Below are 25,924 nucleotides of genomic sequence, written 5' to 3' on the forward strand. Positions count from 1 at the left end.
AACTATAGCAATTCTCATTTTCCAATTTTAAAAAATTGGAACTTTCCCAGGTGGCACAGTGGTAAAGAATTTGCCTGCCAAGGCAGGAGACACAAGAGACGCAGGTTCCATCCCTGGGTCTGGAAGATCCCTGGAGTGGGAAATGGCAACCCACTCCATTATTCTTGCCTGGAAAATTCCATGGACAGAGGAACCTGGAGGGCTACAGTCCATGGGGTCACAAAGAGTCAGACACAACTGAGTGACGGAGCACTCACACACACATGAATCTACATGAATTGGGCATTTTTCTTGGAGATAAGTAAATTGTCTGGCAGTTGTAAAGTATTTGCATTAAAAAATATATATATAAGTGTGTTCAACACTCAACCTCCACCTCCTCCATCAGCTTTTTTCCCCTTGGAACATAAGGAAGTTAACCAAAAAAAAAACTAGAAGTATAAAACAGAAAGAAAAGATTAACCTGAGACTTGAATACAGATCTGGCTTGGAATACTAGTTCTAATTAATGTTATTTAACCATGTCTCAGATTCATCTTTAAAAGCAGGATCATCAATGTCTAGTGTTCTGGTTGGTTGAAACAATGAGGTGGGAACTGCAAGTAACATGAAGCATGAAGTCATGTTTATTTGTATTGGCGTTCACGGAAGTTAGTTTCTCCATATAATCTCTAAGATGGGCACCAATACCAATGAAAAAAACAGTGAAAGAAAAGGATCAGTTTGGGACTGTACTTGTGTGATTCTGAATGGGTCCGGTTGGTACCAGTCTGTTTCTTTCCTGTGTGTGTAGTTCTTGAGACCTGGTAGTCCCATGCAACTCCAGAAAGAAAAGGAGGAAGAAAAAAGAGAAGGAAGAAGAAGGAGGGATGGAAGGAAGGAGGAAAGTTCGAGGGAGAGAAAGAGGAAATGTCTATTTCATGTTACTTACAAGAATTTTGCCATTGAGAAATGGGAAATTAACAAAATGTATCTAATTTAAATATTTCTGGTCCAAGTACCTGCCTTGGTGGCTCAGATGGTAAAGAATCCACCTGCAATGCGGGAAACCTGGGTTCGATCCCTGGGTTGGGAAGATCCCTTGGAGAAGAGAACAGTTACCCACTTCACTATTCTGGCCTGGAAAATTCCACAGACAGAGGAGCCTGGCAGGCGGCAGTTCAAGGGGTTGCAAAGAGTTGGATATGACTAACCCACTTTCACTTTCACTTCACAAGTACCTGCAATCCATTACAAATCTCTGCCTGCCACAGCAATATATATTCTTTTTCTATTTGAGCTCTCTGAGTTCAGCTTTTGTTCTGTCTCTCCCATGTGATCTATTTTCCTCATACTCTTCCAGATAATTATGGTAAAAACAAAATTATCACCCAGCAAAAGACATGGCAATATGTGTGCAAGGTTGATCTTGGGAAATCAATAAGACAAAAAAATAAAAATAAAAATAATAAATCCCAAACAGGTCTTTTTATTTAACATAAGGCCAAAGAAGCTATCAGGCGTTGCTGAATACTGTCCACTAACTGTACAAAATATTGACTGCATGCCTCGCAAACACCAAAATATCCGCTGGAATGCCATAGAAATAAATAACTTCTGCTATAAACACATGAAAACATATCAAACTGTTATCTCTTTAAACATATCGTAAATAAAAAAATTACCAGTACTTCTACACAATAAATATTAAGAAATCATTGACATAGTTGAAATGCACTCATATAAATTAACAACTTTAATTACATTAGCCAAACAGACATTGGTTAAAGAACTGCATGTAATATGCCAAAAAAAAAGAATCAAAATAAAACAAACAAACAAACAAACAACACCAACCACAGAACATAAAAGGTTTTAAAACAAAACAGGCTTCAGATTATCTTGGCTTTCATAATTATATTTTTCTTTTAAAGAAAAATATCAACCCATTGTCAATGCACTGTTTCTCAAAGCATTTAAATAGAGGGTAAAGCCCATTGGAAATTAATACAGAAGAAATGATTCACTTTATGCATAAAAAATAAATAATAATATAGCTGAGACATGTGGTTTGCTTCTGCTCTTGAAGATGTGAACAGCTTCTAAGCATTCATTTTCTCTGACCCATACAACAGCTTCTCAGTGATAAAGGGTTTAATTTAAACATACACAGTGTCCACCCCCAAGACTTCTGCCCACATCTACAAGTTCCATTTATTGTGTAGGTTTTCAGGGTGACTAAGTTTTTCTCTATATTGAAAAGAGAAGTTGCCAAAAGGCCCACAGGAAATCATTTTTTCAAGTGAACATGATAATTTGAGTCTAAGCTTAATAGCACTAAGGCATTTGCCTTTTCTGATTTTAGAGTCACCTTGACGTTCAATCTCTCAAGGGTGACAAAAAAATTCACTTGTTCTATCTAAGAGGAGAAGGTAGATACTCTCCTTAAAATCAGAGTGTGGAATCAATCTTAAATAAGTATGGAATTGATTGGTCTTCAGAGACAAGAAAATCCCAACTCAGTGTTCTGGAATTCACCTTACTTTTTGCGGAAAAAAAAAAAGGAAAAGAAAAAGTCAATCAAATCTACAACATATTTAGCATTCTTAAAAATTATTTGGGAACACATGCTTTTCAGATCTTTGAAGAGTGGATGTGGGTAGACTTTTAAGAGCCTAGAGATGAGCCCTTCAGAAAGAGCACAAATCAGATGAAGCTAAACTTGCTTTAGGAAAACAGATAGGGAAGACATAGTCCGGTGGAATTTAAAAGTTTTTCTTTTGACCTCACACTGCTCCATGAACAGCATGGTTGTTTACAAAGTTGCATAACTTCCAAGATTATCAAAGATAGTTGTAATTTATCATTCTATTTCAAGGCCATATACATTTAATAAAATATTTTAAAGTTTGGAGATGTGTAATTTAATAAATGAAAATTTCCCATTAAAGTATTGTCATATGTAATTTCATTTAGCTCTGCTATTAATTACTGTGGCCACTTATCAAACTCCATTGTACCCTCAACACATCCAGGATTTAAAGGCTTCAGTAGATGGCATACATATTTGAGATGAATGGGAGCCACAGAGAAAGATCAGCTGTTTTTTCAACCTCTTTTCGCTTTGTCTATTGCCTGGGCCATCTCTGCTATTACACAGTGAACTAGGACTTGGTTTCCCATACTATTTTCATAGGTTCCTCTATTCATTCCAATGCTAAATAAGGAGTTCAAAAGGCCCTCAAAGTTTTTCAAGAAAATTTCATGACACTCAGCTGCCCAATTTCCTAGTCAATGGTTAAGGGTGAGGAAGTATCAATGTTGCATGTACTCCATCTCATACTTAATTAGAATCCATTCTTATGCACTCGTGTGGGGTTTCCTGCATAGGATGAACCTCTAGACTGTAGCTTGTACAGCCAGGTAACAACATTAAATCGGCTTACATACAGCCTAGTAGGTAGCAGACTGATTTGGTCTATTTCTCAAGAAGAGCTAAACCACCTTGGGAATGATTGCTCACTGATACTTTATTTTCCTACTATTAATTTTTTTTAAAAATCTACAAATTGGCATAGGGCTGAAAGCTTCAATATTTTACAGAACTCTAACAAACATAATTTCCCCCATGAGACCTTTTTTCCCCCCAACTTTCACAAATTTCAACAAGTCAGTATAAGTAAGGCTCTGTATTTTAAAAAGCACATAAATGAATTACATATGACCTAGGCAAGCTAAATATCATAGAATAAATCAGTAACAATTTCGCTTTAAGCATGTACTTTGATATTTATAAAACAAAGTGGGTTTTTTTTCTTTTCGTATCTGAATCAATGCATGCCAATTATACATCAAGAATTTGGGCTGTAAATTAAAATATCAGGGATTTTTACTACTGCCCTCGTTCCTGTTTCCCATTCTTTTTCTTACTCCCATGCTCTGAAACACCTTCCCCCAAATTATTTATCGTTTAACTAGTGACAGCAACATTATTGAGTCCAGCTGCGCAGGTAATATTTCTCACAACCAGACCTTAATCATAAAAAAACAAATTAAAAAATGCACCCACCTCTTTTATCCTGGCCTACAGGTTAATTTTTTTTTTTTCTGAAAAAGCTTCTGATTTAAGATTGATTCCAACAGATAATACATATGTTATCCAAATAATCAGCCTAGATTGAACACGAGTTTCCAGTTTTGTTTTCCCTGCAGGGAGTAAGAAACTTGTAGGATGGGGTTGGAGGACAAGAAAGAGGAGGGAATTGGATCCCTTACATTAAAAGAGGGTCTTGCTGAATATTCACTGGAATTCTCAGGCTTTTCCCATCCCAATCTTTGAAATGTGCCCACCTAGTTCAGAGTAAAAGCAAAAACGATAGCCTATCCTTCTTAAAAATACTGTGTTTTGCACACAAACATTCATTGCCTTAAGAACATTAAAAAATGACAGCCTGAAGTGCTTAAAATGTGTATGGACACGATGCGCCACATGTATACATACACACAGACATGCATGTGCCCGAGCACTGTATATACACATACGAGCACGGAGCGTTCCATGAATCTGATTGAACTTGATATCCAACAGTGTACAACTACTGTACATCCAGTATGAAATGTCCTGTTTCATGGATGTAAAAGGAGTCAAAAAAAAAAAAACCAACAACCAAACTTTTCAGGTCTCTCAAGCCTGAACACAATCCACCTTACTCAACCTTGAATCCCAACCCCTGACTCATTGATGGTGAATGATACCAACCACAGACAGACTGTTTAAAGGCTCACACAAATGTCTTTGGTGTATGTGTCTATTTTTTAAGGTACAAAATAATAATAATAATTATAATTATAATAATAAAAATAGCTATTTTGTGTGCTGTAGCAGTTCTTTTATAGCTCACATTAAGTGCAGCTCTGAACCCCACCCCACCCCCACCCAAAGAAAATACTTGTTAAATAAGGATTAGACAGGTCGAACACCATTGTAGTGCAAATAGTAAACGATAAAAAAAAAACAACATTTACAAAATATAGAAATGTTTGGATCCAACAGATGGACAAACATATTCCTTTCAAGTATCTCTCCTTGAAGAAAATAAAAATTAATCAGGTTACTTCCAATACAAAAAAGTCTCTCTTTTTGTTCTCTCTCAGGTAAACAGTTTCAAACCTATTAGGTTGCATAGTTCTAAGATCATAAGCACCTTAACGAAATGTAACTTGGTATTCTTTTTTCCTTGATCTTTCATGCTTCCCATTCTTGTTCTCATTTTTTTTTTCATGTTGGTTATTGTTTTGTTGCGGAAGTGGTGCAGAAAAAGAAGGTGTGACCACCTGCACACTAGTGTTCTTTTACCAGAATATGTGTATGTGTGTGTGTGCTGTGGAAATGCCTTTGTGTGTGTTCGATGTGTGTCTCTGCGTGCATGAGGTCTGTGTGTGTGTTCACGTGTACGTGGTGGGGTGTGTGGTCTGTACGTGTGTTCATCTGTGTGTAGTGGGGGGGTGTGTGTGCTGGGTATGTATGTGTCTGCGAGGGGTGTGTGCGTCTTTGTGTGTGTGCATGGGCTGATATACACAGAGAGAGGGTCACACAGACATACCTTACGACCTGGGTTACTGGGTGGGAAAGTGCCTATAAATGGCCCTTTCAAACTCATGGCTTTCTAGATGCTATTTGGGTTGTGCCAGCCCACATTACTGCAGACCAGACAGGTTGACTTCGAGGCTCATACGGAAAGGGAACTGAAAAGGAGAGGACGATATTCCCGTTTGAGCAACTGCTGTCACCCCTTGGATGCTGGAGGAAGAAGCGAAAGGTACCCCACTCTCCCTCTCCCCCGCAATTCCCATCTCCTTCACTGTTTCATCTCTGAGCCCTGGCTAAGGAATTTCTCCACATCTTCCTTCATCTGTTTCAGGTTTTGCTTTCAGTTTTTTTTTTTTTCTTTTTTTTTTTTTCCTGGTTGTTTCAGTCAGAAACCTTAAACATGTCTTCGTGTCACCACTGTCTTCTCTGGACCGTCTCGCTCCCATCCCCCCAGGCTGGGCGCTCTATGAGCAACCACACTCCTCCACGATCATGTTCTGGATGTCCTTCTTGATGATGTTCTGCCCATCGTCATAGTACAACATGGACATGGGTCTCAGCTTGGTGGGCACACAGCACGACTTGAGGTTGGCGAAGGGGCTGTGGCCCCGCATGCGGTAGTGGTTGATGACCGTCGAGTGAAAGGAGAGGGATGAGCCCGATGTGCCTGCTATGTGGCTGGGGCACTCACCCTCACAGTAGTTGGCGTGGTAGCCGGAGGGAGCAATGATCCAGTCATTCCAGCCAATGTCCTTGAAACTAACAAAGAACTGTTTCTTACAGCAGATGTTGACCTTGCCGTCACACTCCAGGCCCCGCCGCCGGCGCCGGTGAGGATGGTCTTCAGACTGGCGGGCCTGCAGCATGAGGAAAGGTCTGTGCGACTGCTCCTTCTCCTCGTCCCCTCCCGCCCCTCCTTCTCCATCCCTCTTCTTCCCTTCCCCCTCCTCTTCTTTCTTCTTCTTCTTGCCCAGGAGCACCAGGCTTGCGCCGGTCTCCTGACACTGCTCACAGGCAATCCGTATGTCCAGGGAGCTCTTGCCCTGGTCCAGCAAGCGCTGGATGCAGCTGGAGACAGGGAAGATGTGCCAGGTGCTCTTCCGAGCATCCACCACCTTCTCCGATATCAACATTTCACTCTTTTCCCCCTTCAAGCCCACTTCCTCAGCCTCCTCCCCTGCATCCAAGCTGCCCTGCAGGTGCTTCTGCTGTTGAAAGAGACGGATGGTGACTTTGCTCCGGGTCCTGTTGGCCTTGGGAACTTTCAGGAAGAGCCAGATTTCTGCACGTTCCACCACGGACAGGTCACTGCCTTCTTTGGAAATCTCAAAGTGCAGCGTCTTCCTGGCTGTGCCTAAAGATGAAACACAGCATAAAAGAGAGCAGGGATATGTTAGTGTCAAGTTCAAGGCCACCTCCTAATTTCTGGCAAGCATGGCAGCCTCTGTTACAAATCATCTCTAACCAGGCTCTGCGAATGAAGGCCTATGTATCTTAAGGACAGTTTGGACATCTCTAAATGGCTGAAGAAAAATAAGATGCTGTGACATGTGAAAATTATATGAAATTTAAGTTGCAGTACCCATGAATTTTTGATCCCAGCTAGGCTCATTTCTTTACAGGTTGTCTGTGGCTGCTTTGCACTAGAACTTGGATTTGAGTAGCCGCGACAGAGTCCATTTGGCCCACAAAGCTTAAGAGACTTACTCTCTGGCCCTTTTCAGAAAAAACTTCATCAACTCTTACTCTAGAAAGAAGAGACTAGATCTGAGTGTGTCTGGGAGCCTGGGTCTGCTGACTAACTGCTTAACCTGAGTCTTACCTTTTATAAAATGGGAATAACATAGTGACATTTGGCCCATTATCTCACAGGTTTGGAAGGACCCAACAGGATAAGATAGATGAAGACATAGTATAAGCTCTAGCAAGCTGTGGAAACACTATTATCCCTGAAACAAATATGCAAACACCCCTGCTATGTAAGACTGCCCGTAGAGTCTGGTGGCTAAGATGATAAAAGAATCCACCTGCAATGCAGGGGACCAATGCAGGGGACCCGGGTTAGGAAGATTCACTGAAGGAGGTCTTGGCAACCCACTTCAGTATTCTTGCTTGGAGAATCCCCATGGACAGAGAAGCCTGGTGGGCTACAGTCCCTGGGGTCACAAATAGTCGAACATGACTGAGCAGCTAAGCACGCACAGCACTTCCTGGCATGTACCCGTGGGGCTTGCCTCCTCCATGGCCACAACCTGCTTCACGCCCCACCATTCCTTTCCTGGGTCACTGCAACAGCCATTTCTTTTATGTGCAAGCTGTCAGGCCAGCATGGAGTCAGGCCCCTCTCCCATCATTTCTCCATTAAGCTGATAAAGGAAAGGTGGATTCATTCCCATCACTTGTTTCGTCCAGTCCTGCTCTGAGTTCCTACTGTCCTCAATATAACACAGAAACTGTATGGAACTCTGGGGTCTACCTGAGCTTCTCCCACCTTCCAGCTCAATTCTCTCCCACTACCCCATTTTTGTGGTCCAGCTTCACAGAATGAACATCTCATACCAGCTCTCATCTCCAGGCACTGACAGTTGCTCTTCTTTCTACCTAAAAGACCCCTGCTCCCTAAACACCATCCATAGTGACTGCCCTTAATAAAGCTTTGACTTTTAGATGGGATGACCCATCTTCCCCTAGAAGTGACCCCTCTTCCCTCCACCTCCACCCCCACTCTCCTGCCAGTCCAGCTGAGGACACCCCAGGTCTGAGGTCCTGTCTATCTCATTCACTGTCACAGCCCAGGAATTAGCAGGAAGTAGTCAATTACTTGCTTCTTTATTAACAAATGGAGGCACCCTTAGCACTGAACTAGAAGAGATCCACCTCCTACCCCTGTATCCCTCAGTTTTGCCTCCTTTCCTTTAGAATGCAGTTTGTAGATTTAGTCACTTAGCTGTGTTCAACTCTCGTGATCCCATGGACTATAGCCCACCAGGCTCCTCTGTCCATAGAATTTGCCAGGCAAAAATACTGGAGTGGATTGCTATTTCCTTCTCCAGGGCATCTTCCCAACCCAGGGATCAAACCTATGTCTCCTGCATTGCAGGCAGATTCTTGACTGCTGAGCCACCAGGGAAGCCCTTGAATGCTGCTTAGAGAGTCCAAAAATAGCAACAGCTCTTAATAAGAGAGGAGACCCCTACATTGGCAGAGCAGTTGAACGCAGGGACCACTCAGTTCTTGCCTAATTCTAAAATGAGAAAAAGTCATTCATTTCCTTCTTTTACTACAAGCACCTATATTCCTGCAACAACACTTACTGTAAGAACTGGGTGTCCAGAGTAGAATTCTTTGATTGATTAAAGTGAGGTCCCTCACTTCCCCTGCTACCACTTGGTGGTATCTGAAACAAGTTCTCTTTTTCTCAACTGCCGCCCCTGTGTACCTGGTTCCGACTGTTCGAGTACATGCATCCGGAGGAGCACAAATCTGAGAACCATCTGAAAGTTCCTCTTAGAACTTGCAACTCCCTAGGGGGTCTCCCTGCCTGGATTTCTATAGCTAACGGAAATCCAGCCATACTTATCACTCTCAGCCCTGAGATGTTTACGGGACCATAAATTTTAGGCATGGTTTCAAGTTCTCTGCAGCAGAAAGGCTATTCCGTGTAGGGAGAGCTGTAGATTCTGTTCTTAATTTAACAGTGTGATAGTGCTAGTGGTAAATTCACTGAGGCCGGGGCCCCAGCAGGGCTGCATGTGTATAGGAAGGGTTCTCTGGTATCCCTGTATAAACTTGAAAGGACATTGGCTCTGATGGTGGTGGTGCTGGTGAGCAGCATTCCTTTGCCTCCGACCTCGCATCTCTGGCAGGAGTTGAAATGAATCATGAAGTTAGGTTTATGATTAGATCACCAGAGCGGGGAACAATTAGAGGAGAAAACTGTCATTTTTAAGGAAGCATGAGGACTTTTTTTTTTTTTTTTTTTTCAAAACGGGAATCCAGTACTCCCCTTTGCTAAAAATTGGTGGGGTTTGGGGGGTGGTGGTTGTTACTGTTTATCTTTTAAGAAAACAAAAGAGAAGAGACCACAAAGCAGAGCTTCATCACTTAACTCTAAAATGATCATCAGCTGTAGATTCTGAGTTGTAGGGTCCTCCAGAGATGAGAGGAAAAGGCAGCTGGAAACTGCCCTAGGCTCCGTGAACAGGCGTGGAGGAGCCTGTGGTCCCCTCCAGTGTGGGCACAGCCACCCTGCCCCGCAGAGAATGTTAACAAGCTCCCTGCTGGTCTCCCTTCTGCCTCCACACAGGCCAACTTCTGAAACCCTGAACCACACAGGGTGCCACTCTAAAGACAGAGATAGAGTAGCTGCTAAGTTAGAGGAGCCAGAGGGCACAAGGTTCTGATTTGCTTTTCTAGGAAAGAGTGTGAAACGGGAGAGTCTGACTGGCCCCAGGCTGGGAGGGCGCTCTGGGTTTCAGGTAACTCATTTCCGCAGGCTCTGCTCTGCTACAATCCTTCCTCAACCAGCGGGGCAGGAGCTGAGGGTGAAGGTAGATGGTCCTGGGTAAACAGAGGGTCCAGCTGGCAGTGCGGACCCACCCACGTTGGACTTTCCTTGAATAAAATCCAGAGAAGTCTACAGATGCTGGGAAGAGGTGGTGAGACGCTAACTGGCTGACTTGTACCACTGACAGCACATGCAAATTGCCTCCACAGGTTCAAGGAGCCGAGGCCCCTTGCTCCCAGGGACAGCCTACAGGGCAGCCCCTCATTTCTCAAGAGGTGGTTTCTGATGCACAATATAGCCCCACCCCTTCTCCACAGGCAGCTGTACTTGGAAGCAAATGATTTAGTGTTCCTGAGAGAGGATTGTACAAAGAGAGTACTCATTAGAGGGGACTCAATCTGTCAGGTGCTGTTATATTAGGATCAGAGAGTCATCATAAAATGACTTTCATCCTGGTCCTGGCTGATAATTAACTGCATGGCATCGCCTGCGTACTGGGAAGAGGCGCAGTGCTGAAATATGCATCAGTTTAATGATCTGAGCAGAAAGACTTGGTTCCCTGTATTTGCCTCCATTGCCTGCGTGCTGGATCTCTCCCCCAGATTTCTGACATTTGGATTTTCCCCTACTAATTGACATGCCTGTCGCCTCCTTCTCCTGGTGTCCATTTCTGGAACTGCTATTTGTATATTGCATGATATTTTATCAGGGAAAAAAAAATAAAACTGAGATTCAATTTCACGAAAATGCCGTTGCCATAATGCTCAGGAGAACAGGGGGAAGAGAGAGATTCAAGGCTTCCTAATGTCTACCTTATATGCAGGTACATTTTCAAAGTTCTATTATATTCTGACTTATTAAGCAGTGCATTTATTTTTTCTTTTACATCTAGCTTTCCTTGCAGAAGTGGTGGGGGCACAGAATGAGAGAGCTAGGTGCTGGATGGAATTCATATTTACCAGGGCTGTAGGTTTCAGAAAGATATTACAACCCTCAAATTTCTTAGGCATGAAAAATATAAGTAGTCACTTGATTACATTTGCTTTATCTGTGTTTTATCTGAGACAGATGGCTATACTGCAATGATGCTTTCAGGATGCTCCAATCCTCAAATCTCCACGCACAGCAATTCGAAAAATGGAAGGAGTTTGCCTAAGGCTGCGGTGTTTAGGATCAATTACTAGTCAGTTTCAGGCTTGACTTAAATATCTCCTGCTATAAAATCTTGGAATGGAAATCTTCCCATAGTGCTTTGTGGTACAGCATTCGTTTATACAGGTGTGTACTGGGTTCCTACACTATTTCCCACCTAACTAGATATAGCTGCTGGCTTTGCTAACCTTTCATTACCTACTCTATGATAATATTCTTTTCATCCTCTGTGCTATTTTTTCCCTCCCGAGGCTTGTGAGCAACGCTTGTATCACAGCCTGCTCTGCCTGAGTAATTCACTAAGAAGTCCCACGCAAACCCATGTGGGTGATAATATTTCATCACTTAAACCTCTCTTGAGTTTGGTGGACACATACCAAGGGGAGAAAAAAAAAAAGTGTCTAAAAACGGATAGGAGAGATGATTACTGCACCTTGTAGGGAACACCTCAGAAATGTTTCTGAGTGGGAGGCATTGAATGGAGGAATGAGTTTGGAAACCTGCAAGTGAAAATACCTGAAAGCACATTTTCCTTTGCTTTGATGCTTTCAGAATTTTTCAAATGTGTTCATAACTCACTGAGGGATATAGGCAGGCATGCCAAGGGTTAAGCAGCCAAGTTCCGGGTTGTTCCCCCTCCCCCACACTAGGATACAAAATGCTGCTCCTACCCTACCCAACCCCACCAGCATTTCAGGATCATGGGTCCATGAGCAATTCCGATGAAATAAATGATACTAACATGCAGTGTTTCATTTTTGATATGTTTTGTTCTCCTCACCAGGGTCCTACTTAAAGTATGCTGCCCTTCTCCATGTGGGTAATAATTAAGTCTCTAATGTTAATGTAAAGAGCCTTGTTGTTTATGGAGGAGTTAAACTCACCACATGGGGGTGGGGGGGCTCGCTGTAAAACACAGCTGTTACTTTCATTTTCCATTCTTCATCAGCGTTTCCCTGTGCCTAGACATGGTACAGTCACTGATGGGAGAATACAGCATGTGTGTTCCCTGAAGCACTAATTTTGCATCTGGACTGTTCCCAAGGATTTCTGCTAAAAGCAGCAAGTGAGGCCTTGAAGGTTATGCCTCCTTTAACCTGCAGGAGAGGGTCTTGCCAAAGCAGAACTTTGGTTATAAATTATCTTGTTTTTTTTAAAGACTTACTATCTTTGCTTAGGATCTGCTATTGAATTGTAAATGCTCGGCCACATTCCTGTATCTTTCATTTAAATGGCAATTTTAAAAAAGGTTAAATATTTAGAGAGGAAGGGATTTTAGATGCCGAAAAGGAGAAAAAATTTCTGAAGGTTTAACCCTCGGACTTTCAGAGACTTCTTCCAAAGTTCCTGAGAACTTTTACACTTTGGGTTTTGGAGCTAGGAACCAGTCGGGTATAAAGCATTCTGAACTACAGCTAAGACATCGTGCCTGAGTACATTTTAGCAGAAGAGGGGCCAAGAGAAACACGTATTTTTTACGCAAAATGCCTGGGAAGGTATGATTCTGGGTTTTCCAAATATGAAAACTGAATTTCTACCCTGATCCTCCCCCACACGCACTCCAATACACCTCCTCCTCTGGCCCAAACCACTAATCCATCTCTTTTCACATCTTTTCTCCACCATTTCTCTCTACACTCTCCGTGCAGAAACAAACGCATCCTCCAAAGCCTTATGTGCTGTTCCCACAAGGCATTAAATAAATAGACTTTCTCCTCCCTGTCTGAAGTCACTTGTCCTTTGTCGCTGGTAAAAACTGCTGATAAAACAGGCCAACTAGGCAACCACATCAGGGGAGACGGAAGAAGTGTTTTGTCAAAGCCCAGGCGGCCGTATTAGGGAGAGATGTGTGAGCAAATCAGGATTGCTGATGATTCACGGTCACACTTCTCCCCGCTCTGCTTTGTTTGCTTCTGAAATTTATCATTCCTCTGTCTTCCATAGAGCTGTGGAATGTCCATATGTATCACTAGAATTCCTATTTCTTTACCTTCTGTCTCATGTAATATGTTACAGGTAGTCATGTTCCTCTCAACCCATAAAATCTTAACTTTTCCTGCAGGATGGAAGGAAGGAGGGTGGGGCGGGGAGGGCGGATTGTTAATCAGCAAGATTAGGGCGATGCAGGCTGGGGCTTCCAGTAGGTGAAATTGTTTCCCTGGAAGATTAACTGGTAAGGAGCAAAAGTCTTTGGAACGCGCCCTCTTGTGGCCGATTATTTTCATTATTCAGAGAAGAGAGTGTATAACCTCTGTGAGGGTGAATTCCCAGCAAGTTCAGAAGATGGGCATGGGGTAGTGGGAGTCATTTCCACCTTGAGATGGCTTTCCTGGGGTGGAGGAAAACAGTTATCCTAGCAAGCCACCTCAGACATCTGTCTGGGAACATTTGTGTATGTACATTTTAACTCAAATCTTCTGTTAACTAGAATGTTCCAAGGAAGGAAATGTATGTGTTGCTTTCAACAACACCTGGCTGTGTGCATATTTTCTATTTCTTGGTGCTTGATTTGTCTTTCTTTCCCTATACTTTCTTCAGTAAGTGCTATCAATTGCTGACCTCATCACCAGAATCAGCATGAGACTCAAATATACCATTATCCTCCTTTGACTGACTAGCTTTTGTCACAAATCATAAAAAGAGAAAATAGAGAGAGAAGTCAAGAAGACCACTAATTTGGCTTCAATGATAATTATGGTGATAGTTGGCTTGACTCTACCCATCTCTTCCTCCTGTTCCTTAAGGTGTTAAACAACAAAGGATTCTGTTGCCAGCCTTGCAAAAAATGCAGTCACCTTGGTAAGCAATCTGGGGTTACAGATATAAAAACAAAATCATTGTTGTTTGTGAGAATACATTTCAGAGAAGCTGAGGGCAATGCTGTACTGCTTAGTCAACAGCAACTCATATCAGCTTTACCAAGGTGGGTGCTTTCCACCTGAATACAAGGGGCAGACTCAGTTCAAAAAGTTCCTGGCACCTGAGTTTTGTGAGTCCATGTCTTGGCCTTATTCAACCGTCATAATGAGTAGAGGGAACAATAAACATGATTCCTCAAGTGAGGAATCATGAGGCTGAAGAATGCGTGTATGGGTGAGCATTTGTGACATGCATGCAGGTGACACTGAGTTCTATGCTGTACAGAATGGTATCTAAAGAAAACAAAACTGAATGTCCTTTGCTATTCTTAAAAATCTTGATGTTTGATGTCATTTGAGAATTACTAAGGTTGAATTATTCCAAAAGCAACAAGACATTTTTATATATTCACGACAATTGTTCTGATGATAAATCTCTCTTCTGGGTTAGCAAAGGAGCAGCAAAATACTCATAGAGTACTTACTCTACTTGGAGAGTAGATTGTCCATATAGCAATCATTTTTGTGAAATCATACTAAATCGCCTTAAAGTTGATGCGTGAGACTTCTCAAATGAGAAAAATGAGCAAGGGTCAAAAACCTTTTCTAAGAAGCCAGCAACTTGCCCCAAGTCAAGCTGTAAACTCAACCCGGAGGAGTTTTCCATCATAGACCTTAAACTGTAGTCAACACGTAAGTTAAATGAATCCACCTTTTCAAAAAGTAGCTCAATTTCTTTCAAACCAAACAGGTACCAGAAAAGGTTTTTTGAAAAATGACAAGATTTCAAATAATTGACAAAAAGATTGGCACTGAGATGAAGGCCATAAGTAAGAAAGAAGGCAAAAACTCAAATTCTTTCCCTGCAAAATCTCTTAATGCCAAAGGAGTGATTTGCTTTACAAGTTGGAGAAGTCAGGAAGCGGGTGCACTGCGAGCATCAGGTGTACAGTTAAAAGTGGCCAAAGGCATAGGCCTGCTTAGTCATATGATGTGGGTAAAGCCAATTGAGGAAGAGCTGCAATTAAGGCCATTCTGTGTGGCAATTAGTATATAAAAACATATACAGGGTCCCTATTGTGGCAGAAGGAGCAGCGCCTAGACCACTGGAATCCATTTCCCCGCTCAGGACCTCAGAAAATGTTAAGAAAAATTGGGTAGCAGCTCAGAAAGACTCCAACCTGCCTCTTTCCCTCAGTAAGCTTCACAAGATAAAGTCAAAAGTCCTTTGGGACTGCATCGAAAAAGAGCTTTAAGGGAAGAAAGTCAGACCTTTTTGAAAGGAAAGACGCTTCTGGTGAGAGCTAAATGGCCTGCGGGACACCAGAGCTTTTCCTAGGAGGGGGAGCCGGCAAGTCAGCAGGCTATCTGCTCCACTCCCACCCCCCACCCCAGAATGTCTGGGTGACATCCCCCAGAAGGATGCCCTGGTCTCACGTGGTTTTCTTGAAAATATAACATCTGAGTCAACAGGTTTTCAGGATTGGAAATTCTGAGTGTTGCCTTAATTGTTTATACTGCTGCGGCAAACTTTTAAACAGCAATGCTGGGAGTCCCGGCACATACTTTACTGGCCATATGCTCTACCAAACAAAACAATGGCATTCCTTTCAAATGGATTTGGCAAGAGATGCAATTCTTTAGCCTGGCATTACCATGAAAGTAACATGAAATTAACACATCTGTGTGTGCCCAGGCACAGCACACAGGGGCTTGTAGACAAGCAAAAGGATCTGGGTCACATAACTGTAAAAATAACCTGACCCCTGGTCTCCAGCAGGCCCTTTTGACAGGTATTGTTTTCTTCAGCAACAGGTTAGCGTGGTCCTGAGCCAACGATTAGAATCTATTTATTAAAGTTCTTCCTCTTAAGGATTGAGTGGGAGTTCAGTGTAGTATCTGAGAGCACTTTGTCAAGGTTGCATTCCTTGGCAGAGAGCTCTTAGTAACTTTAGAGAGAACAAAACTCTTTTTTTTTTTTAGTTCAGAGAGCAAAAGTCAGTGTTCCAAAAGTGACTGATGGTTCAATGTCATCTGTTCCCTAGCCCACCCCATCCCCCAAAGTCGTTCTTCACTGCCTAGATTGTGATGCTTGTGTCTTTAAAGACAGAGTTTCTAAAGGTAAAAATGACTGTCACTAATATGCCCTGCTTCTCGATGTGGCCCCTGATTGGACTTTTAAAGAAAAGGGGATGTTTTTAAGACAATGACTTCATCTGGGCCATGCCATCCCGGTCCTGCGCTTGCCGCCATCCCCCCACCCACCCCACCCACCCACAGTAAAAACTTCAGATGGGGTCCGGAAGCCTCCGGGCTTCCCTCCAGCACCAGAAAATGCCCCGACTTTCCTCCGGCTCCTCTGATCTAGTTCCCCGGGCAGGCAGGGCGAGGGAGCCTCTCTCAGACTGCCTTCCTGCTCCACATTGGGCCGAGAGCTTCCTCCGGGACGACCGGCTGAGTTGAGCAAGTGTAAGCTAGCCATCTCCTGCCCAGGACCCCAGCGCCCCAGCTCTGGGAGGTCTCTACCCCGCTCCCCACCCCCCTACCCCCACCGCGGTCCATCCGCTACCGTCCCCTAATAACTCATGACCTTCCCAGGCAGGGTGCAGCTGGAGGGCAAGAAGTTCCGTCGCCGCCGAGGGCTGTCAGAGCAGTGTGCCCCCCACCCCCATCCCCGGGCAGGCACCCACCTGATTCCGCGAACGTGATGATCTCCGAGGTCTGCTCCATAAGTTCATTCATTTCTGCCCTCCGTCCGATGTCGTCCTCTATCTCCACGTACCCGTTCTCCCCCACTTTTCCCACATGAAGCTTTCTGATCGCGTTCAGAAGCGCCGCCTTGGGTACCGGCTGGGTGACATCGGGTCTCTTCTTCAAGTGCAGCATGTTTAAAATGTGCTTCTTAACGGCCTCCACCATCTCCGGCTGAGAGTTGGGTACATCCTTTGGGAGGGTGGCCAACGCACAGGACGGGCAGTCTGGGGCCGCGCTGTGCCCCTCGGATCCCGGGGTGGGGGAACTCCTCACTATAATCCAGCAACTCGCCAACAAAAATCCTCTCAGCCAGAGCAAGGGCATCCTGGCAGCAAAAGTTGTTGTGTTGCCCTTTTAAAAGGCTCTGCTTTTCCTCCCCCCTCACGCACAGGGTTTGGTTTTTTTTTTTTTTTCTTTTTGTTTTTTTTTTTTTTTTTCCTTCTTTCTTTCTTTCTTTTTTTTTTTTCCTTTCTCCTCTTCAGTCAATTCTCTGGAACAAGAACAAAAAGTTTTCTGTGAAGTTTTGTTTGCAGGTTCCCTCTCTGAATGCAGTCAGTGCTGTAGGTTTGTGGCTGTCAGGGAGGAGAGTTCTGACTGTCTCCGAGTAAGAGAGAGGGAGGGAGGGAGGGAAGAAGGAAGGGAGGGAGAGACAGGGTGGGGGGGGGAGACAGAGACAGAGAGAGGACGGGAGGGAAAGAGAGACAGGGAGACAGAAGAGAGAGGGAGAGAAGGGGGAGAGGGAGGGAGGGAGGGAGAGAGGGAGAGAGAAAGAGAGAGAGGGGGAGAGAGAGAGGGAGACGGAGAGACGGAGCGATTGGCCCTAAGTGAGTGAGTGAATGGGAGAGGGAGGGAGTTTGTCTGTGAGTAAAGGCTGTGATTAGGAAGGGGAGGGACAGCTCTTTCTGACAGGCTGCCTGCCTTCTGCTCCCTTACACACACACCTCTCTTCAAATATCACCATTCTCTGGAGTTCTACTTTCCCTTCTGAAGGAAATTCTCCTGACTCGGTTCTACTACTTCTTCTTCATTTCCCCCCGACCCTGTTTCTTTCTCTGCCCAGTCCCCTTGCTTCACCTTCTTCCTCTTTTAGAGGGACAAGCAAAGCCCCAAGCAACGCCCTGTCTCCATCAACAGGGAGGACCAGACTGAAACAGCCTGCCCCAGTGCCCCTCCACCCTGCCTGGCCACTGCCTGGAAGGTGGGGCTCAGGGTGCCCAGAGGTGGGCAGGCAGGTGGTGAAGGTCAAGAAGAGGGGCCACTGTGGCACTGGGGCCAGCTGACTGTTCCGGCTGAAGGGAATCCTGCAGACTGTCCTTTCCCCCATTCATTCATATCTCAATGTTCAGGGCCATCAACACTGGCAGGCGATCAGAGGGGAGTGCAAACAGAACTTTTGTTTGGGGTCATATAATACACTCTACTTTTTCCAACTGCAAAAGGCAGCGGGGCATTGAAAGATCCACAGGCAGGCAGCGGGTTACACGCTTGTGTCATGTGAAGTGAGGCTCTGTGCCCTGTCTTTAGTGGCCACCCCTCCTGCCCAGCACACACACTCACAGATGACAGCTCACCACCACTAGCTCTGACTTCACAGGTAAAATGCAGAATTCCGCTGGCTTTTCCCACATTATTTTATACAAACAGTGAGCTCCTATGACTTGAATAACTGGTCCTAGCGGGGGGAAGAATCTCTAAAATATACTGGTAAATAATTTTCTCTGTCATGGGGTAGTTTGTTCAGCCTGCCCCTTACCCGCATCCTGGACCAGTCAACAGACTGGCTTCTTTTTCTCTCAAAGGAACAGCACAGATGAAATCATCATGGATTTCAGTGTTCACAGAAAAAGAAAAATGTGAATTTTTAAACAATGCCTCTCTGAGTTTTTTTTTTATTCTCCTCCCCCCGCCCCCCTCCTTTTTTTCATTTTTCTGTCTTATTGCTTTTATCTTGCAGAAGTATCTTTAAGAGGTCCATCTGTTAAAGCTTTCCTTCCCTCTCAGTTTCTTTCCCACACATAAGCAAGCCCTCTCAGTTTCTGTAGATACAGTCAGCTTATATCTGACACCTAGTGTGTTCAGAGCATTATAGTCAAGCAATGCACTTTGGTTGGGAAAAGTTAATAAATAACATTACTAGAAGCATAAGAACTGAGAGCGAGGGGAAGAGGGTGAGACCAGTGTGATACTAAGTTAAAATTACAGTTTGCACAGGTAACAAAGCTTTTCTGAATTGGATACCCCATCCCCCTTTTCTAAAGCATCTGCCTGTGAGACTTTCTCTGTGACCAGCCACCTTTAGAATTTTTACCTCTAGGAACATCAGTTACCCTGGTATTACTGTTCAGATTTTGTCAACATTCCTTGAAGAGTCTAATTTTCTTCTAGTGGGGGATGGTGAAAGAGAATGGGGAAAGGGTGGCATTTGTGTTAATAATTGCTTAATAAAATATCTTTGAAACTGAAGGTTTATAACATAATCTACCTATTTGGCGTCCCATATGCAGTACCCAAAGCATTTTGCAGTCCAATTAAGTTTTACAAGAGAGGTTGAAATAGAACTCAAAGTTTAATGACTCCAAACAACTTGAGAGTCCCAATACCTGCATTTAGATAAATGTAACTCATCATCAGGACCCTCTCTGTATGTGAGTTTGTGTGTATTCCCTGAATTTACTATTTGTGAATGTAACTTAAAAATTAGCTTTCTCTTTGACACAAGTCCTTGCCTAGAGATGCTGAATTGGGTTGTAGAAACACATAATCTATCTGCATGCTCTACTGTTAAAAACACTATTCACTTGCTTAAACACATAAAAAGGTACAGATCACAATCTGCATGGATGTGCCAAGAAGTTGTAAAAGTCCTGCTCACCATCCTGCCTAGGAATGTGGAAAGAGCTCAGAAGTTAAGTTAAAAAGCATTACCTTTCCGGTCCTCTCTTTCACCAGCAGACTCTTGTCTCATGTGGTAAGAGCTGTCCGGGTTCCTCTTCATGGTATTGGCACTGAGGAGTTTTATACTGTACTACTTATTTGTACAGTCACACATGGGTACCAGTCAAGCAGAGGAGGGCTGGGGCTTTGTTTGGGATTGGTTAGAATCAGCATGACATCAGCAGATGACTGGTTTTTCCAGTGTGAGACATATTTCATAACTCATTATCTAATGGAAAGCCTTTCTTGGCTTCAGTAACACTACTGGGCGATCAGTGAGCCAGTGAAATGTCTGACTGACTGGACTCCCCTTTGGAACAATCCTGGAATCCAAAAACTCTGTCTCACTGAGGGTCCAACTTTCAACTTTTCTTTGACCAATCGAGCACACACTTCTTCTTATATTCAGGCTCAGTTTTATATCTTCACATAAGCATCTGTTACTTCATGAAGTTGCCTCTATTTACAAAGTATTTTATTGTTTCTTACAGGGAAGAAAGTTCACAGTGCTCTTCCTAGAGATTCTGATTTTACTTTTTTAAATAAGATATTCCAGGGAGGAAAAAAATAAGAAAATAGGTGTACCTGTATGGGATGATCGCCTCTCCCCTGATTTACAGCATTATTTAACATCTTGAAAAACTTAATTTTTTAAAATAAGATGTTTTATTGAGAAAAAGCCAAGGGAAATATGTATCCCTATGGGATGATGTTCTTCCCTCTCTTGACTTACACTATTATTTTACATCTTGAAATTGAATACCTGCTTTATAAATCATTTATCACTGAGAACTTTGGAGATAGTCACTCTCTGCTAGTGAACTTTATAAGTATGCTTCCCAAGCCTTTAGAATCCCAATCTAACTAGAAGAAAAAGAAAAGAAAAAAAATCTCCTACATGATTCTTCTTTATCAGAACTTCAAGTCCTATGATTTCTAAATTGTTACAAATACAACGTGAGATTAATGAAAAAAAGTGAACATTTCTTGAAACTGGAGTTAAGTTGGTCAGGGTGTTTTGGGGGAGGGAGGAGGCAGAGTTAGCTAGTCAGGGATAACATAGGAGGAAGGAATTCTCAGACAAGAATGCTGGGGAAGGGTTGTTAGAAGAAGCATAGCTAAAGCCTAAGTCGGGTATTCATGACAAGTTGAATAAAACGTGCAAAATTGGGAGCTAATGAAAGCCATATGACCAGATATGTTGTTTTGTATGCAGGATTTAACATGCATAAAATAAACTTTTCACTGTGCCCACAAGCAAAATATAGAGACTCTGGTCTCCTGATGTGCAGTTTAAGCAGGTTCCTTTAGGACACCAGAAGTTTGTCTCAAGGGGTCTGTCTTGGCTAAACACAGAGCACGTGTAGGTGCTGAACTGTATATTGGGGTGGGGCAGAGTAGTCTGAGAATTGCATATTCAGAAATGAAGTAGGAAATAAAATGTTAGGTTGTACAGAAACAGAAGGAATCTGAGAAGGAAAGATAGAAACAGGATCAGTGTTGGTTAACTCCAAAGCTGCCCATCAGGTTTGAACTGGATGGATCCAACCTCTCTATAAGAAAGGAACTTCCCGATCCTTTTTGGATGAGACCTGGGGGGTGGTGGTGGGGCATCTAAATTCACCCCTCCTCCCCACATGAACCCTGGTGTCCTGGAAATAGCACCATGTTTATGAGTTTCGGGGCACAAATCAACCTGGATGAGACCCCAGTTTTAATGCTTACCAACCAGATAACCTCAGCCCTCAGTGTACTCATCTATAAAGTGGGATCCACCTACTCCACTGCAGGATCAAGCACGTGCTCAGAAAATATTGGGTGATAAAGATTTCCTGGTGCCTCTCTCTGAACATATGTGTCACAAGAATATGCAGCACCCCGACCACAGAAGCCACCCTCTCTCTCGGGTGATTCAGATCGCGTTGGCCACGGATGCCACCAAGGTGCCCACCTGCCTAGGTCAGCCCACCAGCTGTGATATCATTCTCCACCTGAATCCCCAACCTCAGAGCTGAGCCACGCGGGAAATGCCTCCTCACTCAGTGGAAATGAGGTGGAGGTGGTAGAGGAAGCAGGCAGGTTAAAATAACTTCTGTCGACTCTTGTGGATGGGGGAATGATCTTTTCCCTGCCGGACTCCAGGGCTCCGGGGAGTGGAGGAGCTGGTCCGCTCAGCTCCTGATCAGCATCTCCAGTTCCTTCCTCGACTTGGTTTCTCTTTCACTTCCTGCCCCCTCCCCCCGCGCCCCAGTTCCCCCACCCCGGCCCTGCGGTCCCGCTGCTCGGCCTGCTACTGTACCTTGAGCAACACCTGCTGGCAGCTCCCGGGGATCACGCCGGATCGCGGCCGCTGCTCGAGCTCGGCTCGCGGGGCTGGAGTCTGGGCCAAGCCTTGCGCAGCGGCCGCCTCTATTTTTACCCGGAGCACCAGCAAGGGCAACTTCTTTTAAGAGCAGCTCTTGATTTTTCCCCCCTTTTGGCAGCTAGAGAATTCAGAGAGGGAGGGGGGAGGGAAATCACTGATCAGTAAGTGCAGCTGGGAATCTCTGAACCCAGTTATCAGTGCCAAGACTGAAAGCCACGGCCAATGTCAGGGACCAGGAAGGGGACTTGCGGGCTGGCTCCCAGGCGGACAGAGACGCGCGGGGAGCGCTCCCGCCCCGCCAGCTCTGTCCCCTTTCGGATCGCAGAGCCCGGTCCTCCCCGCCACTGCGCTAGCACGGTGGCCGGCTGCCACCGCGCTTTTCACCTAGTGCAGGAGGCCTGATTTACTGACTCCTTCACAAAGCTCCTCGTCTCTTCGCTGGAGCCTTTTGCAGGGCTCTGTTCTCGCCTGGAGGAGCGGCCCCTGGAGAACCCGGTGGAGCAGCTTGCTTCGAGGAGCCGGGAGGGAAACTGTGGTACCTTATTTTACTGTAATTGCAAAAGGCGCGATGTGCCAGAGATCTATATTTAGAAGTTGTATGTTTCTACTTTTATGTAAATGGAGCAATTAGGGCCTGTCTTGCTGCTGCTAAACTCCAGGGCTTGTGCCTTGCTGGGAAAGCTGGTGTTTTCAATCACAATTAGTGAGCTGGTCAAAAAACCAAGTTCGTTTAAGGATAAGAGCTCAACGGTGCGAGCGAGGGAGAGACCAGAGTCCCTGTGCCATCCTGGGACCGCGGTGACACACACCTTGGGGCACGGCTAACCTATAGTGGAGTTTACCCGTGGCAGCAGCTGTCCCCGTGCAAAATTGGCATAGATCAAGGAGCGAGAATGTTCATTTTCCTTCTCAAGCAAACCGTCTGTCCTTCGGCTTCCATCCATGCTATTAATTGGTCTCTTTGCTCACTACTCCTGGAACAAGGAGACAGGCCTAGAAAAGGGGACTGTTTTTTTTTTTTCATGGCTCTGTTGTTTTAGCTGCTGCTCACGCTTTGGCTCTCCTGTTATTCTGTTAAAAAAAAAAAAAAAAATACCCACTAGGAGGCGTGAACGCCCCAAGCAGGTGACTGGGACCTTGTCATCTGATTCAGTCGAAATGGCACGAGGCTGGGGGTTCACAGCACTAACTAGGCTGCTGACGATTCAGGGTGTTTTAGTTCCTTCCTATGAAAAATCTGTTCCCCAAAAGCATGATTTCTGGTTCATCCCCCCGTCTGGGAAACCGAACAGAAAACGTGACTAGAGGGAGAAATCAATAAGATTCGAGGTGTTCTCAGCAGCTTGACGTGTTATTCTGGGCTCCAGGCAGGAAAACCTTGCCTCCGTGGGGAGTGGTGACTCCCTCGAGAGGCAGAGCCTCTCCGGATCCAGAAAACGTGGGCGGGATCCAGAGTGGTATTTGCTGCCGGGAGATTTCCGGAGTCTCATCGAATGGTTTGGGTTGAATAGGGAACTGGCAATCCCTGCCTGTTTCCTGGACAGCCAGAGCTTGCCCATCTCCTGGGCGCTGGGTTAGGAAGAGAGATTTGGGACAAGGAAGAATGAGCATTTCACATTCTAAACTGAACTAGGAAGCTGTTTGCTTGTCAAATCAATGAATAAATACAACTCAATAGAGAGGAAGAGTGAAACATGAAAATTCCTCCAAGGGATGGATTAGGAGTTGGGGATAAATAGATGCAAACTCTTGTTCTACAGAATGAATAAACAACAACTTCCTACCATATAGGGAACTATATTCAATATCCTGTGATAAACCATAATGGAAAAGAATATGAAAAAGAAGGCATATGTGTGTATAAATGATTCATTGTGCTGTACAGTAGAAATTAACACATTGCCCATCAACTATACTTCAATCAAATAAATTTATAATAAAAAGTCCTCCAAAATTCACTAGAATACAACAGGATCAGAAATAGTTAAACTAAAACTCTTATTCCTAAGCATCCTGTTTCTTTCGAACCACCAGAATATCCCACAAGGCCTTGTGCTATGTGCAACTACTCTATTTTAAGAGTAGTTGGAAGTGCCTTACCTGGACCAAGGGAACCCAGATGCTGGAATTAACATGATTAAGGAAAAAAACAGAAAGAAAAACCTCAGTAAATAAACTGTTATCACTCCATCTACAGCAGTGGCTCTCAACTGTGATGATTTTGATCCCCAGGAGACATATGGCCATGTCTGAAGACATTTTTGCTTGGTGTAACTGGGAAGGAAGGTGCTACTGGCCTCTAGTGGGTAGAAGCCAGGGATGCCACTAAACATTCTAATGATGCACCTAACAGCCGTCTCAGCAGAGAAATCATCCAACCCCAAATGGTAACTCCTCTGCAGTGGAGAAACCCTGACTTTGAGTTATTGTTCCAAAGTTTCACCTAATTTCCTTCCCATACATGCTCCAAAGGGCCTCGGCATCTATGCAAGAAAGGAATCATTCAAGTAATTCTGCCTCCTTGTCTGTCTTGGGCTTCCTGATTACCGGAAACCTGCACAGCAGAGCAGATATTGACACAGCAAGGGTACTTCTCAAGCATCCCCACCAATTTTCCAGGGAGGCCTCCAAGTATTTGCTTCTGGCTTTGTGTTCTAACCAAAAGCAGAATCTTGGTGACCGGCAGCAAAGCGAGATGAATTGGCCCCCACCCAAGCTGTTAGGAGGCAACAGGTAATGGAAAACAAAAAGTGAATGAGGAATGAGTTATTCATTTGAGCAAGTCAGTATCTGAGAAATCCACTCACTAGAAAATTCCCTGAAGTGAAATTTGCAAAAGTGAGATTACCATGCCTTGCTCCCAGAGCAAGCAAATATGATGTGGCTGATTTTGTTTGTTTAATACCTTGGGGGAATGACACACAGTCAATATCCACAGAGAGAAAACAGTGCTTTGCTAAATCCTAATGCATGTTCCAAGCAACGTTATATTCGCCAAACTTCCTTTGTAAAGGAAGTGGGATGAATGTTCAAGGAAGGCCATGCCCCTTCAGGTGCTGCTGTCCTGTGAGGACTGGGGGAAATATTGTGAAGGAGCCCATATCACAGAAAATAATCAGCATCATCAACAAAGGCTAGTGAAACCCACAAAAGGGAATTTGGCTGGATCCATCTAGCTGACATGTGAAATGCTGATCTCTGCACAATAAGGCCAGCTCTCCAGGCTTATCACTTAGTTCCTAAGTGACCTGGGTTATCCAGAGAGGAGAGGGTCAGTCAGAGAATGTTCTGAGATGAACATAGCAAGAGGGGAACGTCTTATACACTCAGACGCCATCTCATCAACGCCAACACCTGAATCTAGTCTATGCAATAGATGGTTATTTTAGAACCAAAGACTTCCATCCACTTCCAAATGATTCAGAAAAGCCTGGATTTCTTCCCAAGAAGTAATCATTTAGTCCTGGTGAAAAACTCAATCTAGAGAGAGAAATACACAGTTATAACCTCTAGAGAAAAAATTGATATTGAAAAAGAAATAAAAGCAACACTAACACTAAAAGGCCTTACTAACCAACATAATATTTCAAAAGTGTTTATCAAAAGTCAGTTCTAATCCAATCAGGGAACATCTGGTTGCTCTTCCTATTGCCCCAGAAGATGATGAACAATGCTTGCAAAGGAATGAATAACAAATAGTCGTAATTGTGGTTCTCACCTGGATCCCCTTGGGTTGAAAGTTCCATGTTGCTGCCTGAAGGACTCAGAAGCTTAGCCTACAGATG

The 25,924-nt window shown here is 44.1% G+C and overlaps 1 protein-coding gene and 1 long non-coding RNA gene across 3 annotated transcripts in view; one reads left to right on the plus strand and one right to left on the minus strand.

The window, feature by feature from the left end:
• Positions 1 to 1,445: 1,445 nt before the first annotated feature.
• On the minus strand, positions 1,446 to 20,345 carry INHBA (inhibin subunit beta A). Of its 2 annotated transcripts, XM_027539180.1 has the most exons (3): positions 19,766 to 20,345; positions 16,777 to 17,330; positions 1,446 to 6,923 (listed from the first exon to the last, which is right to left on the minus strand). In XM_027539180.1, exons 2-3 carry the CDS (start codon positions 17,162 to 17,164, stop codon positions 6,034 to 6,036), a joined length of 1,278 nt encoding a protein of 425 aa, XP_027394981.1. In that variant the 5' UTR covers positions 17,165 to 17,330; positions 19,766 to 20,345; the 3' UTR covers positions 1,446 to 6,033. The 2 variants fall into 2 exon arrangements, with proteins under 2 accessions (XP_027394981.1, XP_027394980.1); XM_027539179.1 differs by lacking the exon at positions 19,766 to 20,345 and having other exon boundaries at positions 16,777 to 17,484.
• LOC113891311 overlaps positions 10,816 to 25,924 on the plus strand; it is a 75,916-nt gene continuing 60,807 nt past the window's right edge. The window contains exon 1 of the long non-coding RNA XR_003510721.1: positions 10,816 to 10,899. This is a non-coding gene — a long non-coding RNA (uncharacterized LOC113891311). The remainder of the gene's footprint in view (positions 10,900 to 25,924) is intronic.

The sequence above is a fragment of the Bos indicus x Bos taurus genome, chromosome 4, assembly GCF_003369695.1.
Source record: "Bos indicus x Bos taurus breed Angus x Brahman F1 hybrid chromosome 4, Bos_hybrid_MaternalHap_v2.0, whole genome shotgun sequence".
NCBI classification, from domain to species: Eukaryota; Metazoa; Chordata; class Mammalia; order Artiodactyla; family Bovidae; genus Bos; species Bos indicus x Bos taurus.